Source organism: Elgaria multicarinata, chromosome 7, assembly GCF_023053635.1.
Source record: "Elgaria multicarinata webbii isolate HBS135686 ecotype San Diego chromosome 7, rElgMul1.1.pri, whole genome shotgun sequence".
NCBI lineage: Eukaryota > Metazoa > Chordata > Lepidosauria > Squamata > Anguidae > Elgaria > Elgaria multicarinata.
In genome coordinates, this window is record NC_086177.1 from 88,935,098 (window position 1) to 88,958,051 (window position 22,954).

At 41.5% G+C, this 22,954-nt stretch overlaps 1 protein-coding gene across 3 annotated transcripts in view; it reads left to right on the forward strand.

The window, feature by feature from the left end:
- RIMS2 (regulating synaptic membrane exocytosis 2) overlaps window positions 1-22,954 on the forward strand; it is a 422,508-nt gene that overhangs the window by 27,644 nt on the left and 371,910 nt on the right. For 2 of the 3 annotated variants that reach the window (XM_063131026.1, XM_063131028.1), the window contains exons 2-3: window positions 19,695-19,727; window positions 20,122-20,208. The exons of the other annotated variant lie outside the window; for it this stretch is intronic. In XM_063131026.1, the coding sequence (XP_062987096.1) occupies window positions 19,695-19,727; window positions 20,122-20,208 (120 nt within the window). The remainder of the gene's footprint in view (window positions 1-19,694; window positions 19,728-20,121; window positions 20,209-22,954) is intronic. 3 annotated transcript variants of the gene reach the window in all.

Below are 22,954 nucleotides of genomic sequence, written 5' to 3' on the forward strand. Positions count from 1 at the left end.
TGGGACTCAGAAATCAGTAGAGGTGTGCACGGACCCCCCGATCCGCTTCTCTTCTAGATCCGCAACTTCCGGATCGGGTCCGCTCCGCTCTGCCTATAGTCCGCTCCAGTTCGCTGTGAAGCTCCGGATCCGGATCGGAGCTCCGCTTTTCCCCCCATAGGCTTGCATTGAAATCCAAAAAATCCTACAACTTTTTTTTCTGTTAAAGTTAGAAACCTCAAGTTTGGCACCATGACACCTCATGGACATATACACACGTATGCCAAAACTCAAGCAAATCCAAGCATCCCCTGATTTTCGGGGAATTTTTGAAAACCGGACACCCCATTTTCAGACATGGGATTTACTCTGACATTTTGATAGATAAAAACTTGGAAGCAGGCACCCTCACATCTGCCATCTAGATCCACATTTATGGCAAGTTTCAAGCAAATCCCATCATCCCCTGATTTTTGGCGGGGCTTTAACCTCTAACCCATCACCCGTAACTTCAATTCACACCCCTTTCGATATCTCCATCAATTTTCACATTAGAAACCTCAAACTCAGCACCATGATAGCTTATCCATGTATACACATGCATGCCAAGCCTCAAGCAAATCCAAGCCTCCCCTGATTTGGGGGGAATTTTTGAAAAGTGGACACCCCATTTTCAAACATGGGATTTGCTCTGACATTTTGACAGATAAAAAAATTGACATGGGCACCCTCACAGATGCCATCTAGATCCACAATCATGGCAAGTTTCAAGCAAATCCCATCATCCCCTGATTTTTGGTGGGGCTTTAACCTTTTAACTCACCCCAAATCAAGTCCCATGCTAGAACTATGTCAATTTTCACCTTAGAAACCTCAAGTTCGGCACCATGACACCTCATGGACGTATACACGTGCATGCCAAGACTCAAGCCAATCTAAGCCTCCCCTGATTTTTGGGGAATTTTTGAAAATCGGACACCCTATTTTCAGACATGGGATTTGCTCTGACATTTTGACAGATAAAAAAAATTGAAGTGGGCGCCCTCACAGATGCCATCTAGATCCGCAATCATGGCAAGTTTCAAGCAAATCCCATCATCCCCTGATTTTTGGCGGGGCTTTAACCTTTTAACTCACCCCAAATCAAGTCCCATGCTAGAACTACGTCAATTTTCACCTTAGAAATCTCAAGTTCGGCACTATGACACCTCATGGACATATACACATGTATGCCAAGACTCAAGCCAATCCAAGCCTCCCCTGATTTTGGGGGAATTTTTGAAAATCGGACACCCCAGTATCTCAGGGATTTAAAGCTGCAGACAGCTCAATGGGGCCATTTCAAAGGAAATCCCAACATGCCATGAATTGGGGAGTAGATAAACCTATATGAATCTTCTTCCACACTTGAAAAATTGATTTGGAACTTCAAAAAGTCTAAGTGAGCGCAGGAAGGACTTATCCCCTGAGTCAAAGCAAGACACACACAAACCATCCCTGCGAGGCGGTCGCAGAGGAGGAGGACAGGCAGGCAGATCTAGTATGGGGGAGTCAGTCCTGGCAGATGCCCCACCACAGCAGCACCCCAGGGGGAAGGCACGCAGGCAGGCAGGCAGCTGACATTTCTGGGGGCACAAGGAAGTGATGCAAGGATGGCTTGTTTCTTTCTAAGCCGGCAGTAACACATTGCAAAGTGCAAACCATCCCTGCAAGGCGGTCACAGCGGAGGAGGAGGACAGGCAGGCAGAGAGCCAGGCAGAGATACGCCATAGATCTAGTATGGGGGAGTCAGTCCCGGCAGATGCCCCACCACAGCAGCACCCCAGGGGGAAGGCATGCAGGCAGGCAGGCAGGTAGCTGACATTTCTGGGGGCACAAGGAAGTGATGCAAGGATGGCTTTGCTTTGTGTTTTTCCCTTACTTAGATTTAATATAAACTTTATTTTTAAATTTTGGAGTGTTTGTTTGTTTGTTTGGTTCCCCCCCTTCCCCCTCTTAAAGCCTGACTGTGTTTCATCTTCCTTCTTTCTTCTATATAAAAAAAAAATACAAAAAAATACAAAAAAAAATTATTCTCTATTTCTTCTCTCTGTGTGTGTGTGTGTGTGTGTGTGTGTGTGTGTTACTTGGACTGTGTGTGTGACTGTGTGAGTGTGTGAGTGTGCTGTGTGCACTGCTTGTGAAGTGCAAAACAGCCAGTTTGAGCATTTCAAATTCAAATCCTGTTTGGGCAAAGCATCCACGCTTGTCCCATTTCCCTAAATACATATTATTATTATTAGTATTAGTATTAGTATTATATTATTATACATATTATCATTAGTATTAGTGTTATATTATTATCATTATGAGAAGAGGGAGCAGGCGCACGTCTATGGCTGGGCGTGCTGAAAGCAGTGGTGGTCAAGGGAAGGCTCAGGCTGGCACCAGTAAGCAGGCCGCCTCTCCTGCTGTGAAAATCAAATGGGCAAGTCCGTGGTGGGACATCTGCCGGGACTTACTCCCCCATACTAGATCTATGGCATATCTCTGCCTGGCTCTCTGCCCGCCTGTCCTCCTCCTCCTCTGTGACTGCCTCGCAGGGATGGTTTGCACTTTGCAATGTGTTACTGCTGGCTTAGAAAGAAACAGCGATGGAAGTGGCACGGGAATATACCAAGGGGGAAAGGGTTAAAAAGTCCTTCTTGTGTGCCATGGTCCCAATTCTTATTGGAAAGATCAGATATATTGTATGGATTCATGCATTTAACATTTCATTTCGTTTGGTCCTGATGATTGATTAATCACCAGATGGAAAGGGGAAGAGTTAAGCTTATTGTCATGATGGAATAAGAAATGTATATATATTTTAGGCTAAGTGCCTTTCCAATTCAGTAAAATGGAATTTACCCTTTTTTAAATAAGTCGTATAATTTTGAGCATCCCCCAGCCAGCCATGCTGTTGGGGAATGCTGGGAGTTGTAGGACTTATTTCTGTCGAAATGCTCATAGCGTTGCATCCCAAGTTAAACACACCCTCAGTTTCATGAGTGGTGACTTGAGTGGAAAGGTTCCCTGACATGCGCATGGAACATTGCAACTAGTACTTTGGGTACTAGCTAAAATATTAACAATCTTTGGTGTATTAACAATGGTAATAATTACAGGTTGATTTAATGCTTTGAAGTAATTTGCATACTACAAGTGTTTCTGAACCACTTAATCCATTTTGAAAATTGCATTGCTAAATATGAAATAGGAACATTTATTTATTTCTAACTGTTGATTTTTTTCTTGTTAAAAGAAAATAATATAATTGCTGAAGTTTCAGTTAGTTTTTTCACAACAATCAGCAACCTGTGGAGTCTTTTATTCAAGACATTACAAATACAGTTCATATCACACTGCTGTTGTTCAAGTATATTTCTATAGGGGTTAGTAATATATATTACTTCTTATAGAATGAAATAATGTTTTAAAGAACTTTTAAAGAAATAATTCTTAGGGAGAAAATTAAATATTAGATTGTAAACAAATAATATCAGACACTCAGTTCTAATAGTCTAATTTCACGTTCCTGAGTTGGTTATTAATGGCAGTTTGTATTTACAGATTGTCACTAAATACTGTCTTTTCATGAAAGACAGTTCTATTCATTTTAAATGAATATACCAGCTGCAAACAAACATGAATAAACGTTCCTAATTAACAGGTAACTAGAGCATTGAGTTCCTTGGGTTAGAACAATGATTTGTTAGGTAAATATGGCTCTGGATTCATCCAGTTATTAAACATTCAGCAATTCTTTTCATTCTAAAGTTTGAATAACGCAACATTGTTCAATAGACCAAACAGGAATAAATATAGAGCTACATTTCTACTCTGAAAAATTTAATTTTAATCACCCTAGAAAATATACTTACTTAAAACCTCAGTCTGATCATCAATGTAGTGCATTATTAAATGGCTGTAATCGGACTACCAAACAGAATTTTAACAGTAAGTACATTTTTAGGATAACTAAATTGCATCAGTTAATTACTTTATAACAGTTTATATTCTAAGCTACTCAAATGTATGAAGTGCTCAGGTGTCATATATCACAATATATATTGAATCATTCTATGAAGGATTTTAAAATGCATTCAGATATACAATTCTCACTGATTATTAACCCCCTAAATATTGTTTATGTTGCAAAGTATTTTGGGATATATATTATAAATAAAATTAATAATACATTTCTTGTTTAATGTTATAAGGACATAAGAAGAGCCTGCTGGATCAGACCAAAGACCTATTTAGTATAGCATTCTATTCTCACTGTGGCCAAACAGAAGTCCTACTGGATCTGGTCCCTTTTTGTCTCCTGGATGTCGATGGCAGCAAATTAGTCTCCACTCTGGTCCATTTCTCATGTTCTACCCCTATCAACTAGCACAGAGTAGGCTGATCAAGTGGCAGGGCATATAGGGGAACATTACAGTCACAGGGCAGCTGAACGCCTTTGGCGTAAGACCAGGGACCGGGCAGACTTTGTCCATTACAAATTTGTACTCTCCTCTTTCTCTTCTGCCATCTCACTGGCCAAACAGCAGTACTACTCAACGCTGATCCAGTCAAATGCTAGGCATCCTCAGCGGCTCTTTGCATCCTTCAATTCTCTTCTGAAGCCTAATCCGCCATCTCTCCCCGCCTCTCTGTCTGCTAATAACTTTGCCTCTTTTTTCAATGCTAAAATCCAAACTATCCGCTCTGATCTGGCCAGCTCTGCTCCTCTTCCAGTTCCTGTTCCTCATTTGTCAGCTCCTCCTGCAAATTTCTCTGCGTTTCCTTCGGTCTCTGCGGATGAACTGTCTACAATACTGCGCTCTTCGAAGCCTTCCACTTGTTCTCGTGATCCGATTCCTTCTCGCGTCTTTATTAATCTTACTCCTGCTATCTTCCCTTCCTTGCTTCATATTATTAATCTTTCTCTGTCCTCTGGTTCATTTCCTTCTGCTTTTAAACATGCTACAGTCTCTCCCATTCTCAAGAAACCTACTCTTGATAGGCTATCTCTGTCTAACTACCGACCTATCTCTTTGTTGCCGTTTGTTTCAAAGATCCTGGAGCGTGCGGTCTACTCTCGCTGTCTTGACTTTCTTTCTAGTAACTCTGCTCTGGATCCTTTTCAATCTGGATTCCATCCTCTGCATTCCACCGAAACAGCCCTTACTAAGATCACCAATGATCTCCTTACTGCCAAGTCTAAAGGCCATTATTCCGTTCTTATTCTCCTTGATCTAACTGCAGCCTTTGACACGGTTGATCATGATCTTCTCTTAGATTCCCTTCATGACCTTGGATTTTGTGGCTCTGTCTATAACTGGTTTGCCTCCTATCTAGCGGGTCGCTCTTTCAGCGTGTTGACTAATGGCAGCTCGTCTTCCTCCTTTCCCCTTTCAGTAGGGGTTCCGCAAGGCTCGGTACTTGGCCCGTTGTTGTTTTCCTTATACATGTTGCCCTTGGGCAAGCTTATTCAATCTCATGGCCTCCAATATCATCTGTACGCCGATGATACACAACTATATCTGTCATCTCCGGAACTTTCTCCTGATGTTCACGATCGTATCTCGGCATGTCTTTCAGATATCTCAGCTTGGCTGCTTCATCGTCGCTTGAAACTTAACATGGCAAAGACTGAATTGCTTGTTTTTCCTCCTAAACCTTCTCCTCATCTCTCATTCTCTCTTACTGTCAATGATGTTACGCTTACTCCGGTCAAGGAAGCTCGTAGCCTTGGCTTTATATTCGACTCCTCGCTCTCCTTTATTCCTCATATTGAGGCAGTAGCTAAATCTTGTCGATTTTTCCTGTATAATATTGCCAGGATTCGATCATTTTTGTCTGTCTCTTCTGCCAAAACGCTTGTTCATGCGCTGGTTATTTCACGGTTGGACTACTGCAACCTTCTTCTCTCTGGCCTTCCTTCTTCTCACATCAGTCCGTTGGTTTCTGTCCACCACTCTGCCGCAAAGGTCATCTTCTTGGCTCGCCGCTCCGACCATGTTACTCCGCTTCTGAAATCTCTTCATTGGCTTCCAATTCACTACAGAATCCAATATAAACTTCTCCTGTTAACCTTCAAAGCTTTTCACGGTCTAGCTCCTTCCTATCTCTCCTCTCTCATCTCACACTATTGCCCCGCTCGTGCTCTTCGCTCCTCTGATGCCATGTTTCTCGCCTGCCCAAGGGCCTCTACTTCCCTTGCTCGGCTTCGTCCATTCTCTTCTGCTGCCCCTTATGCCTGGAACGCTCTTCCAGAACATTTGAGAACTACAAGTTCAACCGCAGCTTTTAAAGCTCAACTAAAAACTTTTCTTTTTCCTAAAGCTTTTAAAACTTGATGTTGTGCAGACTTCTACTGTTACTTTCTACTGTTAGTTTTACCCTACCCTGTGCCTGCTTACCCTACCCTGTACCTGTTTGCATTCTCTTCCCCTCCTTATTGTTTTACTATGATTTTATTAGATTGTAAGCCTATGCGGCAGAGTCTTGCTATTTACTGTTTTACTCTGTACAGCACCATGTACACTGATGGTGCTATATAAATAAATAAATAATAATAATAATAATAATAATAATAATAATAATAATAATCACACGATTAAGGAGCAAATCTATGGCCCCTAGACATTGCTGGGGGGCATAGGATACTGAGGATTCCCCCATCCAGGGTTGGGGACAGCCCTCTGACCTCAGAAGGAGAGTTGGAGATCTCACCTCTTGCAGCAGGCATGAAAAGAATGGCGCTGACTCTGAATGGCCTCCAAGTTCAAAAAAGCGACCTTGGAGAGGGGGTAAAGAGGGTATTCCAGTGGGTGGAGTGGGGTGGGGAGGCCAGGATATGAGCTATCCTGAGACTTCTACAGCCTGCTTCTCCTCCCCCTCTGAAGCGCAGTAGCTAGAAAAAGTCCATCCAGCAAAAAATGCAGGGCGGGAGGACGGGGAGGTGAAGATTACCTCTACTGCACCTCCTGCCCTGCATTCGGTGATCAGAGGCCTCTGAGTTTGGGGGCTTCTGATCATCAAGGGCACAATTGCTAGGCCACAGATTGACTGCTGCCACCTGTGTGAACACCCCTCTCCCTCTATATTCGGCACAAACTGACTTTCTTTTCCCTTTTTCTTTTGCACCTTGTTACCTCAAAAGTGTGACCTATTAAAGTGGGGGGGGGGAATTATAGTGTAGGATAACAATAAAGATTAATGCTATTAAAAAAAACACTTTAAAAAGTTTATTTATTTATTTATTGCATTTTCGAAGCTCCCTGGGTGGTTCACAAAAAGTTAACATTATGTACCTCTGATGGCTTTTGTATGCTGCTATTCCAATTTTATTCTCTTACCATTTAAATCCTTGTTACTCAGGGGATAGAGTTCTTATGGAAGTCTGAAAATGCATGGCATTTGAATCATATAGTTTAAATCATTAACAGAGTAATATTATGGCCCTTGAGAAGCATCCTTGGGGTCATAGGATTGATTGGATAGACACCTCCTAAGTTTAAATGAAGCTCCAATCTTGGAGGTGGTTCCCCCCCTCCAATTTAGGAGCCTCGCTCTTGGCTCCTCCCAGCCACTGCGGACATTTTCATGGCTGCTCCCTTCATGGTGTCAGATCTTGACATTCGGGGGGGGGGGGGAAGAGACATATTGGAGGTGTAGCAATCAATGGGATGAGTGGCTTTGTTGGATCCCAATCATGCCCCCGACAAGGAGGTGAATTTAGACCAGCTCTGAGACTGGTCTAAATGGATTCCCTTCCACTGCTTGCAGTGGGAGGTGGTGGTGGTTGTTGTGGTTGTTGTTGTTGTTGTTGTTGTTGTTGTTATTATTATTATTATTATTATTATTATTATTATTATTATGTTAAACCTGGGTGGGGAGTAAGCCCCTTCAAAATCAGTGAGATTTACCTATGAGTAGATATGCATATGAATGTATTTTAAAGGAGTTTAGTCAGGCTATTTACATTATATTACCTTATTTAAATTATAGTTAACATTTGAAACAGCAGTTGTGAACCTGTATGGGTCAAAAAGTAGAACAGAACTATCTTAACTAAATAACACTAGTAATTCACTTAATAACTGTCTTTCATTGTCAATCCTGTTCCTGACTATCAAATACGTGGCTAGAAACGAAGTATTGGGATGTCTGGGCTTCTTCAGAGTCAGACATGGTTGGAAGAGAATTTAAAAGCTGGTTAGAAGCCAAGTAGAATGCTTCTCAGCATGCTTATTATTTTATGCTATCCCTAAAGAGGTAGCTTCTGAAGGCCATTCTTAGCTCTTAGTGGGACATTGCAATGGGATACCAAAGTTACTTTAGGCTGAAATCCTTTACATACTTGCCTGGGGAAAATTCCCATTGACAAGAACAGGACTTACTTCTGAAAAGACATTTATAGGATTGTATTGTTAACAAATTAAAAGTAGAGTTTAGAAAGTATGCATAAAATACTAGAGAAAAATGGAAATTGCTTTTGGTAAAATTCAAACGTTTTCCAGGAAATATATGATTTTTACACATAACAATAAAATATTACTGCTCAACCTACTACAGTAGCAAAAGCTGATGCCACTTCGAAAATATGTCCGAAACGAGCTTTACCAGCATCAACTCCTATATTATGAGTACAGACCTGAATCAGGTAGCTTTGGTCCTTCTGTCTTTTCTCTTTATTATTGAGACAAATTATTGTTCAATAGGAAATATTAGAAATCATTTTCATAATATGCTATATCTGTGTGTGCTAAAATATTGGGTTGTATACAGATTTAACTTAGAGTAGACCAGTGAAATCAATGGGACTTTAATTATTTCAGTTGGTCTACAAGTATGACTACAAGTATGACCGCCCAGAGAGCTTCGGCTATTGGGCAGTATAAAAATGTAATAAATAAATAAATAAATAAAAAATAAATAAAACCAAGTATGACTTAGGCCATGGCTAGACCAGGCCTATATCCTGGGATTGACCCGGGATCATTCCTGTGCATCCAAATGCCACACAGGGATTCCTGGAACAGGCAGGGACGACCCTTCCATTTGCCTGGGATAATGATCTAGGTCTAGCTAAGGCCAAAGTTTTAGAAATTGGCATTGTTTAGTTATTTTGGTGTATTTTGGCTTTGGAGGTTTCTATTATTGTGGTTTTAATTGTGATGTAAGGCCTCTCAAGGAATTTTTGTAGTGAAAAGGCAGGGTATAAAATTTAAGAATAAATAAATAAATAATCCATCGGACCTCCACCCATGAACTGTTACCTGACAACAACCATTGCATCAAGTAGAGGCGGAGATGGGAAGCTGGCCCACTCCTTCGAATTTGTTGGGGTACAAGCTCCATTTGTTCTTCCTCTCCCTGAACTGTTCCATTCCAGCTGATTATTATAGGAAACAATATATAACTTTTCAGAATTGGCGCCTGAGTTTGTTTGTTTGTTTTTCTCTTCCCTCCTCATCCATTTTTTCTTTTATGCCTGATCTTTTCCCTAAGAATTGGATTTAATGGCCTTTCTACATTCTACTCAACTAACTCTAAAGCCAAGGAGAGCTTACTTTATTTATTTATTTTAAAAATAAAGAGATTATTTACTCTGTTTTTTTATTCTGTGGGGCTGCTTATTCACATATTCAGCAATGCTTATGTGACCCTTTAAAAAAGAACCACACACATACTCACACAAATGTAAGTGCCCCACCATTCAAGTGCCCTACCATTCAAGAATATGCCCCATCATTCAAGAATATTTGCATTTCTTTTTTAAAGTTTCCCACCAGAAGAATATTGAGAAGACCAGAAGCTGATTTTTGTCAGGACTAGTCAACGAGTCAATTTCAGTCTTCCATTGACTTAGAGTGGAGTAGGGCAAGTAGTTGCAATTGTGAATGGGGCGGTGGGGGTGGGGGAAGCGTTCTCCCTGAGGCAACTCCCTCTCTTGCTATCTGTTACATTTGTACAGTTGTCAGGCTTATACTGCTGGATTATGGTTAGTGATAGAGGGGAGGTAGCTTCCATTGCTCCACAGAGGTAACTGTTCGTCACAGCCTTTGGATACTTAAGCAGACTTTGGCAGTATATTCCTTGCAATTGCTCCTGTCATCCACGTGGAGGCGCTCTGAAACAGCAGAACTCTGATGCAGATGACTGAAGTTAACCTACTTGGGGTGTTTGTGTGTGTGTGTGTGTGTGTGTGTGTGTGTGTGTAAGTGTAAGCGTAAGCGTAAGCGTGGAGTTAGAGTAATGACTTTACCAGGCCACTGGAGAGAGGAAAAGGGTTGATTCAGGTTTTAACACTGTAGATTTAGGCTGAATATCTGAAAATATTTCGTAGCTGTCAAGATCATGGGAGAGTGAACCAAGCTGCCTAGCAAGGCTGTAAAATTGCCTCTGATGGAGGTGTATTAAGAGGATTTTTTAAAAAAATTATGTGCATTTATATTCCATCTTTATTCCACGGGTCTTAATATGGCCTACATGATTCTTCCCCCACCCCTTCCATGTCTTTACAACAGATTTATGGGATATATTAGGTAGGGTGACCATATGAAAAGGAGGACAGGGCTCCTGTATCTTTAACAGTTGCATAGAAAAGAGAATTTCAGCAGGTGTCATTTGTATGCATGTCGCACCTGGTGAAATTTCCTCTTCATCGCAGCAGTTAAAGCTGCAGGAGCTATACTGCAGCTATACTGTGACCAGATTTAAAAGAGGGCAGGGCACCTGCAGGATCTGCAGCCCTGTCCTCCTTTTCATATTGTCACCCTATGTTAGCATGAGAAATAGTGACTGGCTCAAGAACACCCAGTGAGTTCTGTGGCTGAGTGTGGATTTGAGCTTTGGTCCTCACAGTTGACATTCTGACCACTGTACATGCCATAACACTGGCTATGGGATAAGCATTGTGATGGGGGAAAAACATTTCTGATACATTTTGATATCCTGTAAATTTGATATCTCTAGAAGAGGCTGAAATAATTACATTCCAGGAAAGAGCAAAAGATGTTCCAAGGTGTTAATACAATCTATCTTCAGAAAACTAGCAAGACATGGTTGAGTTGAATACACTCTATTGGAGCAATCTCATTAATTCACATTGGATTGGGGGGGGGACTGGTCCTCCACTTGTCCCAGCATTTGTGAAGAGCTCCCATTTTGTATGAATGCTGTTTCACTGTCTTTAGTTTTCAGAAGTCCCAGAGGTGGCTTCTTCTGTTACACTTTCTCATGCCACTGTTGGCATAGTGCACCAGTTAGTAAATGTTTGCACACCACAGTAGGCTGTATATATGGCTCTCTGATTTGAAACAGTGCCGGGTTGAGAGTTGTGGAAAAAAGGCAAAAGAAACCAAGATCAGCAAGCTTAAAAAAACACTGCTTTATACAACGCTAAAATATTTAGAGTGGTTTCTTGTAGAGCTAACTTGAATTCAGGGACAGGAAATGAGCAAAATTAAAATTCAACAGTGTGAACTCACAAGAAGCATCATACTCCTGACTCCTCTTAATCTTCATGAAAAGACCATATTTCTTTCTTTTTGTTGGGCTGCAGCTTGGAGGATGGATGCAGGGTAAGGTGTTGGTGGTGGACTCTCACTGGAAAAGGATCAGTAAAAGTATCTTCTCATGCTATGTGCTTCATTGCTTATTTTTTATATGATTGTTACCCAATTTAAGTACAGTGTACATGGATATTGAGGAATGAGCTAGAAATTGGCAATCAGGAATATGTTTATATGTTTCACAAATGGTTAAGTATGTTGTCTGTTGTGTCAGAAGCTCTGAATATTCACTTCACAAACGTCTGGGTTTGGATGACACAATAACCAACAGTGAGTTAAATTGTCAAAGGTTGGTTATTGTGTTGTCTGTTGAGACTTTTTTACACCCTGGGCGGTTATTCAGCCAAAATAACCAATGCTGTGCAGAATTGATTATTTGCACAACTGTTGGTTATTGTGTCATGTATTTGGCAGTGCTGACTATTTCGTTGCACACAATTGGTTATTTTAAGCAACTACATAGTCCCCTACAGGAGTGACCAAAGCAGCAGCTGCCGCTCTAGTCCAACTTTGAAGATATAAAGTGCAGGAGTCAAAGGATGTCCATAATTAGTAATTGGAACCTTCTGAATAAGAAATAACTGAATAGATGAAAAAAATAAGTTTTGAAATTAAAAAACTATTCTGCCTGGATGTGGTTTATAGACAAATGTTTCATAAAAGAGGGGATCATATACCATGTGTATGTGTATATGTTTCAAGATGTGAAGGCTTGGAAAAACCCTGGGAAAAATGGGGAAGGGGCACAAAACTCCTCCACAAACCTATTCCCCCCCCCAAGGATTTTTGGAAAATATGGAAAAAAATGTGTGTCCCCCACATTGTTTTTCCTGTTTCCCCCTCCCTCCCAGGCCTTCACATCTCTATTCGTGTATGTGTATGTGTGTGTATATGTGTACACACACAGAGGGAAGGAAGGCTCCTACACTGAATATGTCTGAGGATCTTTATTTTTGTGTTACTGAAATGCAGGTTTCAATTTGTGTAACTGCATTTAGAAAATAGCTTTTGATGTACATCAAAAAGGAAAAAACCAAAGCAGAAATCGACAATATGGATGGAAAGGAGTCCCTAGAGGTGGTGACCTGCAAAGGGTGTGCAATGTTCATGTTTCTGCCTGAGCTCAACATGGCGTATACCTGCAACAAGTGCAAGCTGGTGGCACTTTTGGAAGAAAAATTGAGAGGACTTGAGCGGCGAGTGTCCACCCTCCAAGGAGTAAGAGAAGTCGAGGAGTTCTTAGACCGAACGGTGGAACTGCAACAGCAACAAGAAGCACATGAGATTGAAGAGCAACAGCCAGCTGAAGCAGAAGTGGAGTATGCTGAGGGGAGGAAAGCCAATGAAGAGGAAACTCCCTGGAAAAGAGTGACAGTTAGGAGCAGAAGAATTAGAAGGCATTCTGCACCGGTGGAACCATTAGAGTTAAGCAACCGCTTTCAGCTTCTGGAGAATGAGACTGAAGGGCAGTTTGCAGAGGAAGAAGTACAGGAGACACCATGCAACAGTGACCAAGAGGCAGAAGGTCGGTCAACCAAGAAGAAGAGAAGAGTAGTCGTTGTGGGAGACTCCCTGCTGCGTGGGATTGAAACCCAAGTATGTTGTGAAGACCCATGGACTCGCCAGGTGTGCTGTCTCCCTGGAGCACAGATTAGAGATGTGACTGAAGGGTTACCGAAGCTCATAAAGCCCACGGACACATACCCCTTTCTTCTCATCCATGTGGGAAGAAATGATGTCGCCAAGCAGAGCTACAAAGAAATCATTTCAGACTTTGAAGCTCTGGGAAGGAAACTGAAGAACTTTGGGGCCCAGGTAGTTTTCACATCCATCCTCCCGGTTCTTGGAAGAGGATTAGAATGTAGGGGTGTGCATGGACCCCCCGCTCCGCCCCGCGGGCCGATCCGAAAATTTTGGATCGGCCTGCTCCACGCCGCTCTGCCCAGCTCCGCCCATACTCCGCTCCTCTTCGCTGCGGAGCTCCGTCTCTGAATCGGAGCTCCGCAGTGGAGGGGAGTGGCGCCAGGTAAGGCCGGGAGAGGAGGGCAGGGGGGTTACCGGGCCCTGCCGCTGTCGCTGCCTGTGCGGCGACGGCAGCAGAGCCCGATAAGGGACCAAGGGGGAGGGGGGCCTTACCTGCCTCTGTCTGCGGTCCATCGACTTCTTCAATTGAGCCCGCGGTTCAACCAGGAAGTCTTGGCTGCAAGTGCGGCCCAGACTTCCTGGTTGAACCGCGGGCTCAATTGAAGAAGCCGACGGACCACGGACGGAGGCAGGTAAGGGAGAGGAGGGCAGGGGGGTTTACCGGGCCCTGTTGCCGTCGCCACACATGCGGCGATGGCGGCAGAGCCCGGTAAGGGACCAAGGGGGAGGGGGGCCTTACTTGCTTCCGTCTGCGGTCCGTCGCCTTCTTCAATTGAGCCCGCGGTTCAACCAGGAAGTCTGGGCCATGCGGCCTAGACTTCCTGGTTGAACCGCGGGCTCAATTGAAGAAGCCGACGGACCGTGGACGGAGGCAGGTAAGGGAGAGGAGGGGGGGTTTACCGGGCCCTGCTGCTGTCACCGCATGGGCGACAGTGACAGCGGCAGGGCCCAGTAAACCCCACTTACCTTTCCGGCGGAGCTCCAGATCGAGGCGAAGGATCCGCCTTCACCTCGATCCGCTTCGCCACGCTCCGCCGGCCCCCCCAATCCTCTTCGCCTCCGCCTTAAGCACCCCGCTCCGCTTCTAATTCGCCAGTCCGATTAGAAGCGGAGCACATCCCTATTAGAAAGGGAAAGAAAAATACTCCGGATGAACGACTGGCTTTGAAGGTGGTGCCGTCGTGAGAGTTTTGGATTCTGGGACCACGGGCTACGCTACTTGGAACATGGACTGCTGGCAAGGGATGGGTTGCACCTCACAAAGGCTGGAAAGAATGTGTTCGGCCACAGCATAAAGAACTTGATCAGGAGGGCTTTAAACTGAATCTTAAGGGGGCGGGAGACGTAAATTTCGAGGCAACAATGGATGAAGGCCAAGGCACCACAGTACAGAGAACAGCTCCAATAGTGCCCAAAATAGTGTCCGCAACAATGTAGGAACAAAGCCAGACTATAAAACACATGGTCTTAGATGTCTATATACTAATGCCCAGTGCATGGGAAACAAACAGAACGAACTTGAACTGTTATTACATGAAGGCAAATACGACTTGATAGGTATAACTGAAACTTGGTGGGATGACTCCCATGACTGGAATATAGCAATTGAAGGATATAACTTGTTCAAAAAGAACAGAAGAAATAGAAAAGGAGGTGGAGTTGCACTATATGTTAAAAATACCTATCCCTGCACAGAAATACAGGCGGATCAGACTGGGAGCCCCATCGAGAGCATCTGGAATAAAATAAATGGGGCAAGGAATAAAAAGAACATGATAATCGGAGTCTACTACCGACCACCCAATCAAGGAGACGACGAGGATGAAACTTTTGAGAAACAAATTGCCAGTGTTTCAAGGAAGTGTGATGTAGTAGTGATGGGGGACTTCAATTACCCTGATATCTGTTGGGAGACCAATACTGCCAAAAGGGGCCCTCCAACAAATTCCTGACATGTGTGGGTGATAACTTTCTCCTACAGAAAGTGGAGGAAGGAACTAGAGGATCGGCAATCCTTGACTTGATATTGACCAATAGGGATGACTTAGTAGATAAAGTGGCAGTTACGGGAACTCTGGGGGAAAGTGACCACGTCATACTTGAATTCTTGATTATGAAGGAGACAAAAGTTGAGTGTAGCCATACACGTACTCTGGATTTTAGGAAAGCTGATTTTAATAAACTCAGAACTATGATAAGTAAGGTCCCATGGCAAATGAGCCTAATGAGAAAAGGAGTGCAGGATGGGTGGGAGTATTTAAAAAAGGAAATTGTAAAGGCACAGTTACAAACAATTCCAACAAGGAGAAAAGATAGAAGACAACAGAGGAAACCAATGTGGCTCCACAAAAAGCTTAGAGATGACCTGAAAACAAAAAGGGATACATATAGGAAGTGGAAGGAAGGCCAGGCTACAAAGGAAGAGTACAGACAAGTGGCGCAGAAGTGCCAAAATGGCGTCAGGAAGGCTAAAGCTCAGAATGAGCTGAGATTAGCGAGGGATGCTAAAAGCAATAAAAAGGCTTCCTTCAGATATGTGAGTAGTAAAAGACAGAGGAAAGAAATGGTGGTTCAACCGCTTAATGAGGATCGCAAATTGATAACAGATGACAAAGAAAAGGCTGAAGTGCTCAATTCCTACTTTGCCTCAGTCTTCTCCCAAAAATCATGGAAGACGGGTGAGGTGCCGGACGACTGGAGGAGGGCTAACGTTGTCCCTATCTTCAAAAAGGGCAAAAAGGAAGAACCTGAGAACTACAGACCAGTCAGTCTGACATCCATCCCTGGGAAAATTCTGGAGCAGATTATAAAGAAGTCAATCTGTAAACACCTTGAAATCAATGCGGTGATCACTAGAAGCCAACATGGATTTGTCAAGAACAAGTCCTGTCGGACAAATTTGATCTCATTTTTTTATAAGGTAACCTCCCTTGTGGACCGTGGGAACGTTGTGTACATCATATATCTTGACTTCAGCAAAGCTTTTGACAAAGTGCCCCATGATATTCTGATTAACAAACTAGCTAAAAGTGGGCTAGATGGAACAACTATTCGGTGGATTCACAGTTGGCTACAGAATCGGACTCAAAGAGTACTTATCAATGGAACCTTCTCAAACTGGGGAGAGGCAAAGAGTGGGGTACCGCAGGGCTCAGTCCTGGGCCCAGTGCTCTTCAACATTTTTATTAATGATTTGGACGAGGAGGTGCAGGGAACGCTTATCAAATTTGCAGATGACACAAAATTGGGTGGGATAGCTAATACCCTGGAAGACAGAAACAAACTTCAAAGTGATCTTGATAGGCTGGAGTGCTGGGCTGAAAACAACAGGATGAAATTTAATAGGGATAAATGCCAAGTTCTACATTTAGGAAATAGAAACCAAAGGCACAGTTACAAGATGGGGGATACTTGGCTCAGCAATACTACAAACGAGAAGGATCTTGGAATTGTTGTAGATTGCAAGCTGAATATGAGCCAACAGTGCGATATGGCTGCAAGAAAGGCAAATGCTATTTTGGGCTGCATTAATAGAAGTATAGCTTCCAAATCACGTGAGGTACTGGTTCCTCTCTATTCGGCCCTGGTTAGACCTCATCTAGAGTATTGCGTCCAGTTCTGGGCTCCACAATTCAAGAAGGACGCAGACAAGCTCTGTGTTCAGAGGAGGGCAACCAGGATGATCAGGGGTCTGGAAACAAAGCCCTATGAAGAGAGACTGAAAGAACTGGGCATGTTTAGCCTGGAGAAGAGAAGATTGAGGGGAGACAGGATAGCACTCTTCAAATACTTGAAAGGTTGTCACACAGAGGAGGGCCAGGATCTCTTCTCCATCCTCCCAGAGTGCAGGACACGGAATAACGGGCTCAAGTTACAGGAAGCCAGATACCGGCTGGACATCAGGAAAAACTTCCTGACTGTTAGAGGAGTGCGACAATGGAATCAGTTACCTAGGGAGGTTGTGGGCTCTCCCACACTAGAGGCCTTCAAGAGGCAGCTGGACAAGCATCTATCAGGGATGCTTTAGGGTGGATTCCTGCATTGAGCAGGGGGGTTGGACTCGATGGCCTTGTAGGCCCCTTCCAATTCTGCTATTCTATGATTCTATGATTCTATAATCAAAGCTGTGTAGTAATATAGCTCACTGGTAGAACATATGCATTCAGGCATAAGGGCCCAAATCCAATCCCTGGCATCCTCAGTTACAGGGATGTCAGAGCTGGAGGCTTTGGGGAGACTGTGCTAGTCAGAGTAGATAATACTGGGCTAGATGGGCTCATAATCTGTCATAAAATGATGTAAGGCCCAGCAGGTTCTTATGTTCAACAGCAACAAGAGATGAAAATAAGAACACCGTATAATACTGGTCAACAATGAATTAACATGGGCCATTTTCTGAACTCAACCAGGACTGAAGCGTCAACAACTTTGGCTCTGCTGATTGCGTGCCTCATCAACAGGACACTCACACAAACCAAAAACATGGAGGAATTTTAAAACAAATAATAAGCCAAAAACACAGGGTCAGACTAGACAGTACATGATGTCTTTGTATTATATATACATTAAAAAAAGCAGCGGGTATTAATCAGGACAATTTTTGTTTGCACAGTAGGGAGCAAGGGTTGAAGAGCCTTTTGTGCTTCAGCTTGGGTGAAACTTTGTGTGGCTGTGGATGTTCTTGGGACTAAGAATTCTGCTATAGGCTAGATTCAGTATATAAACTACTACCATATAGCATCATGTAAATGAACAAAAGAATTTGGGGGCATTGCCAGGATTCGATCATTTTTGTCTGTCTCTTCTGCCAAGACGCTTGTTCATGCACTGGTTATTTCACGGTTGGACTACTGCAACCTTCTTCTCTCTGGCCTTCCTTCTTCTCACATCAGTCCGTTGGTTTCTGTTCACCACTCTGCCGCAAAGATCATCTTCTTAGCTCGCCGCTCCGACCATGTTACTCCGCTTCTGAAATCTCTTCATTGGCTTCCAATTCACTTCAGAATCCAATATAAACTTCTCCTGTTAACCTTCAAAGCTTTTCACGGTCTAGCTCCTTCCTATCTCTCCTCTCTCATCTCACACTATTGCCCCACTCGTGCTCTTCGCTCCTCTGATGCCATGTTTCTCGCCTGCCCAAGGGCCTCTACTTCCCTTGCTTGGCTTCGTCCATTTTCGTCTGCTGCCCCTTACGCCTGGAACGCTCTTCCAGAACATTTGAGAACTACAAGTTCAACCACAGCTTTTAAAGCTCAACTAAAAACTTTTCTTTTTCCTAAAGCTTTTAAAACTTGATGTTGTGCAGACTTCTACTGTTACTTTCTACTGTTAGTTTTTCCCTACCCTGTGCCTGCTTACCCCACCCTGTACCTGTTTGCATTCTCTTCCCCTCCTTATTGTTTTACTATGATTTTATTAGATTGTAAGCCTATGCGGCAGGGTCTTGCTATTTACTGTTTTACTCTGTACAGCACCACGTACATTGATGGTGCTATATAAATAAATAATAATAATAATAATAATAATAATAATAACATAAGGAGCTTCATATTTCTACCTTTGTCAGGTAGCAGGATTGGACACATTTGGCACTTTCTATGAAGGTTGTGAATACCTTGTTTTTAGTAGAGAAAAGCTAGCATGGCCTATAGCATCTGGTGTGAATCTAAACATGTAGCCTAATAGAATTTTTAAAATCTTCTATTTACACAAAATTGTTCATAAAGCACTGAGTATTATGTAAATATGGGGGCTTTGAAAATATAAATAACTTTAACCAAAAACTGTAACATAACATAAATCTAAGTTATTTAACAAAATATATAATTTTCTATCAGACTAGGGAGAACCAGAGGTTTCTTCACCTTTTACATTTGTGTTTGGATAGAGGATGCAATTTAGTATCAATTTGCTCCAAGAGTTTGCATGCTCTTCTGTGCTTCTGATGATTATAACAACAAAGGGCCTTACAGAGCTATAAACAGTTTGAGCCATGCATTTAACTATAAACATAATGTGTGGACTTTACAGAGAAACAGTGAGGTTACTTTGGAGATAATAGTAATTCCCTCTACTACAAATGTATGAACAGCTGCAGTATTTGTTATATTTCATTTATTTTTTAAAAAAGTATTTATATATGTAGCTCCTAACTTGCTTTTAACTTACTAAAGTAAAGGATGGAATTTATTATAGTATTTTAGGATTAAATACACTTTATTGATCACGTAGCTAATTATAGTTCTTTAAAATACTAATATTCCAAATAATTCTGTTGAACAAAATGACAAGTTAATGACAAAATATGACTCACAACAGTAATTAAGAATTTTAGGTGTTTGTGATATTACATTAATACTAGTACAAAACTGGTGTAATCTAAGTGAAAGTTGTAGTAAACCCAGAGAGAGAGAGAGAAGGTTGTAGGTAGGATTTGTGTTCTAGTACACTGCACTCAGTTGCACAAACTTATCTTTTTAGGGTCAAAGAAGAACAAAAACCACAAGTGACACAGTAAGTAATAAATCTTAAAAGTGCAGTGGGCTTGACTTCTCTATCTTTGCCATTTTCTGCTTTCTGCACCTTTGATGGTATTAGGTTTAACTAATATCTGAGGGGCTGCAGTTAGTCATCTGCTTTCTGATTGGCTTGTAAGAGCTGCCTGCAGCTTCTTACTTCATCCACATTTTAGTTGGATGTAGTTTCTTGCTACCTGCTTGTGGACTATTTTAAGTGTAAAACTTTATTTCCCTTACATCCTAATAGTGGCTGACTTAAATTGCAGTGAACATTCCCATTGGCTGTAGCTTTTCTGCCTTTATATGACTATTATTATTGGGTAAGAAAGCATTTATGCTAGTGTGATTTTATTTGGTTATTCAGTCACATTATTTGCTTATTTAAACAGGTGGTTTCCCTTTAGTGGGATCACTGAGCTGGTAAATAACGTTCTTCAGCCACAGCAAAAACAACAAAATGAAAAGGAGCCCCAGACGTAAGTAAGCTGCTATCTGTAGACTAAGTATTTCTGTAGTATTAAAACATACCAGAGAGTATGTTTAAACAATAGATAACTTAAAAAAAAATTACAAATTGAGGCTGAAATCCTATGCACACTTACTGGGGAGTAAGATCCACTGAATTCAGTGTGACTTGTTGCTCAGTTTAACACATATAGGACTGGGCTGTATAACTCATATTGCTCTTCAAGCTTCATTGGGAAAGGGAAATTGAATCTGGTTTTTAGTTTGGTTAGTAAGAGTGCTTCCTGTTCTGCATCAGACCAGTTCTTCTCATGATTTTCATGTGCAGAACTCCTTCAAAGTTAATATGATTTATATGCATGAAGAACTTACATTTTAAGACCGATAGTGTGGGTTCCCAAGATGTTCATGTACAAATAGTATTCACCTACTTCATCACTGTATCATTTCTTTACAATATTTGTTGTTTAACAGATATTGGCTTTGTTTCTTGCTGTCATGCATAGATGGTTTTCTCTTGAGGAGAACCATATGAAAAAAGAGCTCATATTTTTTATTTTAAAAAAACAGAAATGGCAAAGCTAGAAGGCTCAGACTTAAGTTTAATTTAACATTAGAGAGTTATATATGTTACAGAACAGGACATATGGGGATATCTTGAGGATTACTTTCAAGGTTATTTAAATGGGTCTCAAATGAGTCAGATTTAAAATTATATTTAGGGATCAATCTCTTATGATTATTTCAACCTATTAACTATTCTGAAATATTAATTAAAATTATGCTAGTAATGTAATGGCTAAAGAAAAATGGGGGAAATGTAGCCCTGACAAACACCTCTTCTGGTGCGTGTGACTGGTCCTCAGATTCTTCCTGAACACAGTTGGCTGTATTATTACTTTGGAAACAGAACTTTTTAATGGTCTCTTTATTGTATTAATATAACTAATCATACGCCTGAACAATGTGTTCCAAACACAGGTCTACAGGTCTACAAATGTCTGTGGCTTTATAGTAAAATCTTGCAGTACACATGCAAATACTAGTTAAAATTTGAATCTCAAGTTTGATTTTATTTCTACGGAAACACGTAATCTATATTTATATAAACACATGAAAATACAATTATAAAGAATGTTACGGTATTGCATACTAAGAATATATCATGCTTAAACAAAGAACAACAATTAGGTTTTTCAACTTGATTATTGTCTTTAGAGAAATTTGTAATATTAAAAACCCAGCCTATGTTCCAGAGCCATATGTGCATATAGTGCTTTTATTTTTGGTTGAGGCAGATAGATCTTTGTGAGTGAATTGGAACTTTTTTGCGAGGCAACGGAGAAGCCTCTCACTACCCATCAATTTAATATTACTGATTTCACTCAAACTGCAGTTTTTGAAATGCCTTAATATTTTAGTGAAGCTTTTAATATTGCATTTATATGTGGACGTTACAGAAAATGAGTGAAAGAATTTGCCATAGTAAAGCGTATGCAATTATATTTTTGTTTTGTTTTTTACTGTATGATTGAACTATATAATTTCTCTGATAACTTCAACTATAATTTTAGTGACAATAGCAAACATGAGATAGTGATTTATGGTTAAGTTTTTATTTCTTTAAGCCTTTAAAAAGTAACTTTCCAAAAGAACACGATGTGCCTGGGATGGGATAGACAAACAACTTTCACCAGAACTATGACACTAAACATTATCCTAGATGATATTTTAGAAATATTAAATCAGTTACAGACAAATATATCCTTGTATGTGTGTAGGTTCTGGTTGTCAAAACTGTACAAAATTAAATTATTCCTATAGGGCATTGATTTGAGTTGTAAAATAAAGAAAACAATTCTTCATTTTAAGAAAAGCATTTGAGTGTCTGATATTTCTAACTTGTTTACTGAAATCACAGCCCTAAGCAACTTAGAATTTCCATTGAAATCAGTTAGTCTTAATGCTACATGAATTGATTGTGGTGTTACTAAACAGAAAACCTTATCTCTTATACTAGTAAGAATTTTAAAACAACTAAAAGTGGAACCTTGCATCAGTTAGTATGATGCAAACAGGTATTTGTCACTGGAGTAAAAATGCATGGCGGGCAAATGGGGCTCTAGTTTCAATGGGCAGTATCCAACTTGACACTAGTCCTAGCGTAAATTATGTTGTGCTAACATAAGTAACCTGTAGCACAGTGTCAATAGTGTTCATTGGAGCATCAGATTTCCCTGGAAAGCCCGTCATGCCAGCAATTGGCGTTGCACTAGAGGTCATTTAGGCTAAAGCAATGTAATTGACATTAGTGTTGACTTTAATACTACCCTTTGTCTCCTCACCTCTATCCAGCAGTCTGCTGCTAAAATCATTCATTTATCACTCTGACCACATGATGCCCCTCCATAAATCCCTACACTAACTTCCTGTCCACTTCTGTATCCTGCAAAAGCATTGCATCTTTACCTTTAAAACCTTCCATGACTTTGAACCACCTTATCTCTCTGGTCTTACTGTATATCCCAGTACACCCATGTCTCTGACTTTTGCTCATCCAGCTCCACCATGCACAGCTATACAAAGGCCTCCTCCTTCTTCAAACAACTCTGCCCTTCCTCCCTTGCTGCTTCTTATGCCTAGGACTGCCTCCCAAAATACTTCCATGAGTCCTTCTCTCTTACTGACTTCATTTGCTCCTCCAGATCCACCTTTTCTTCTCTATTACATCCTCAGAATTGCTCCTTAAAATCCAAC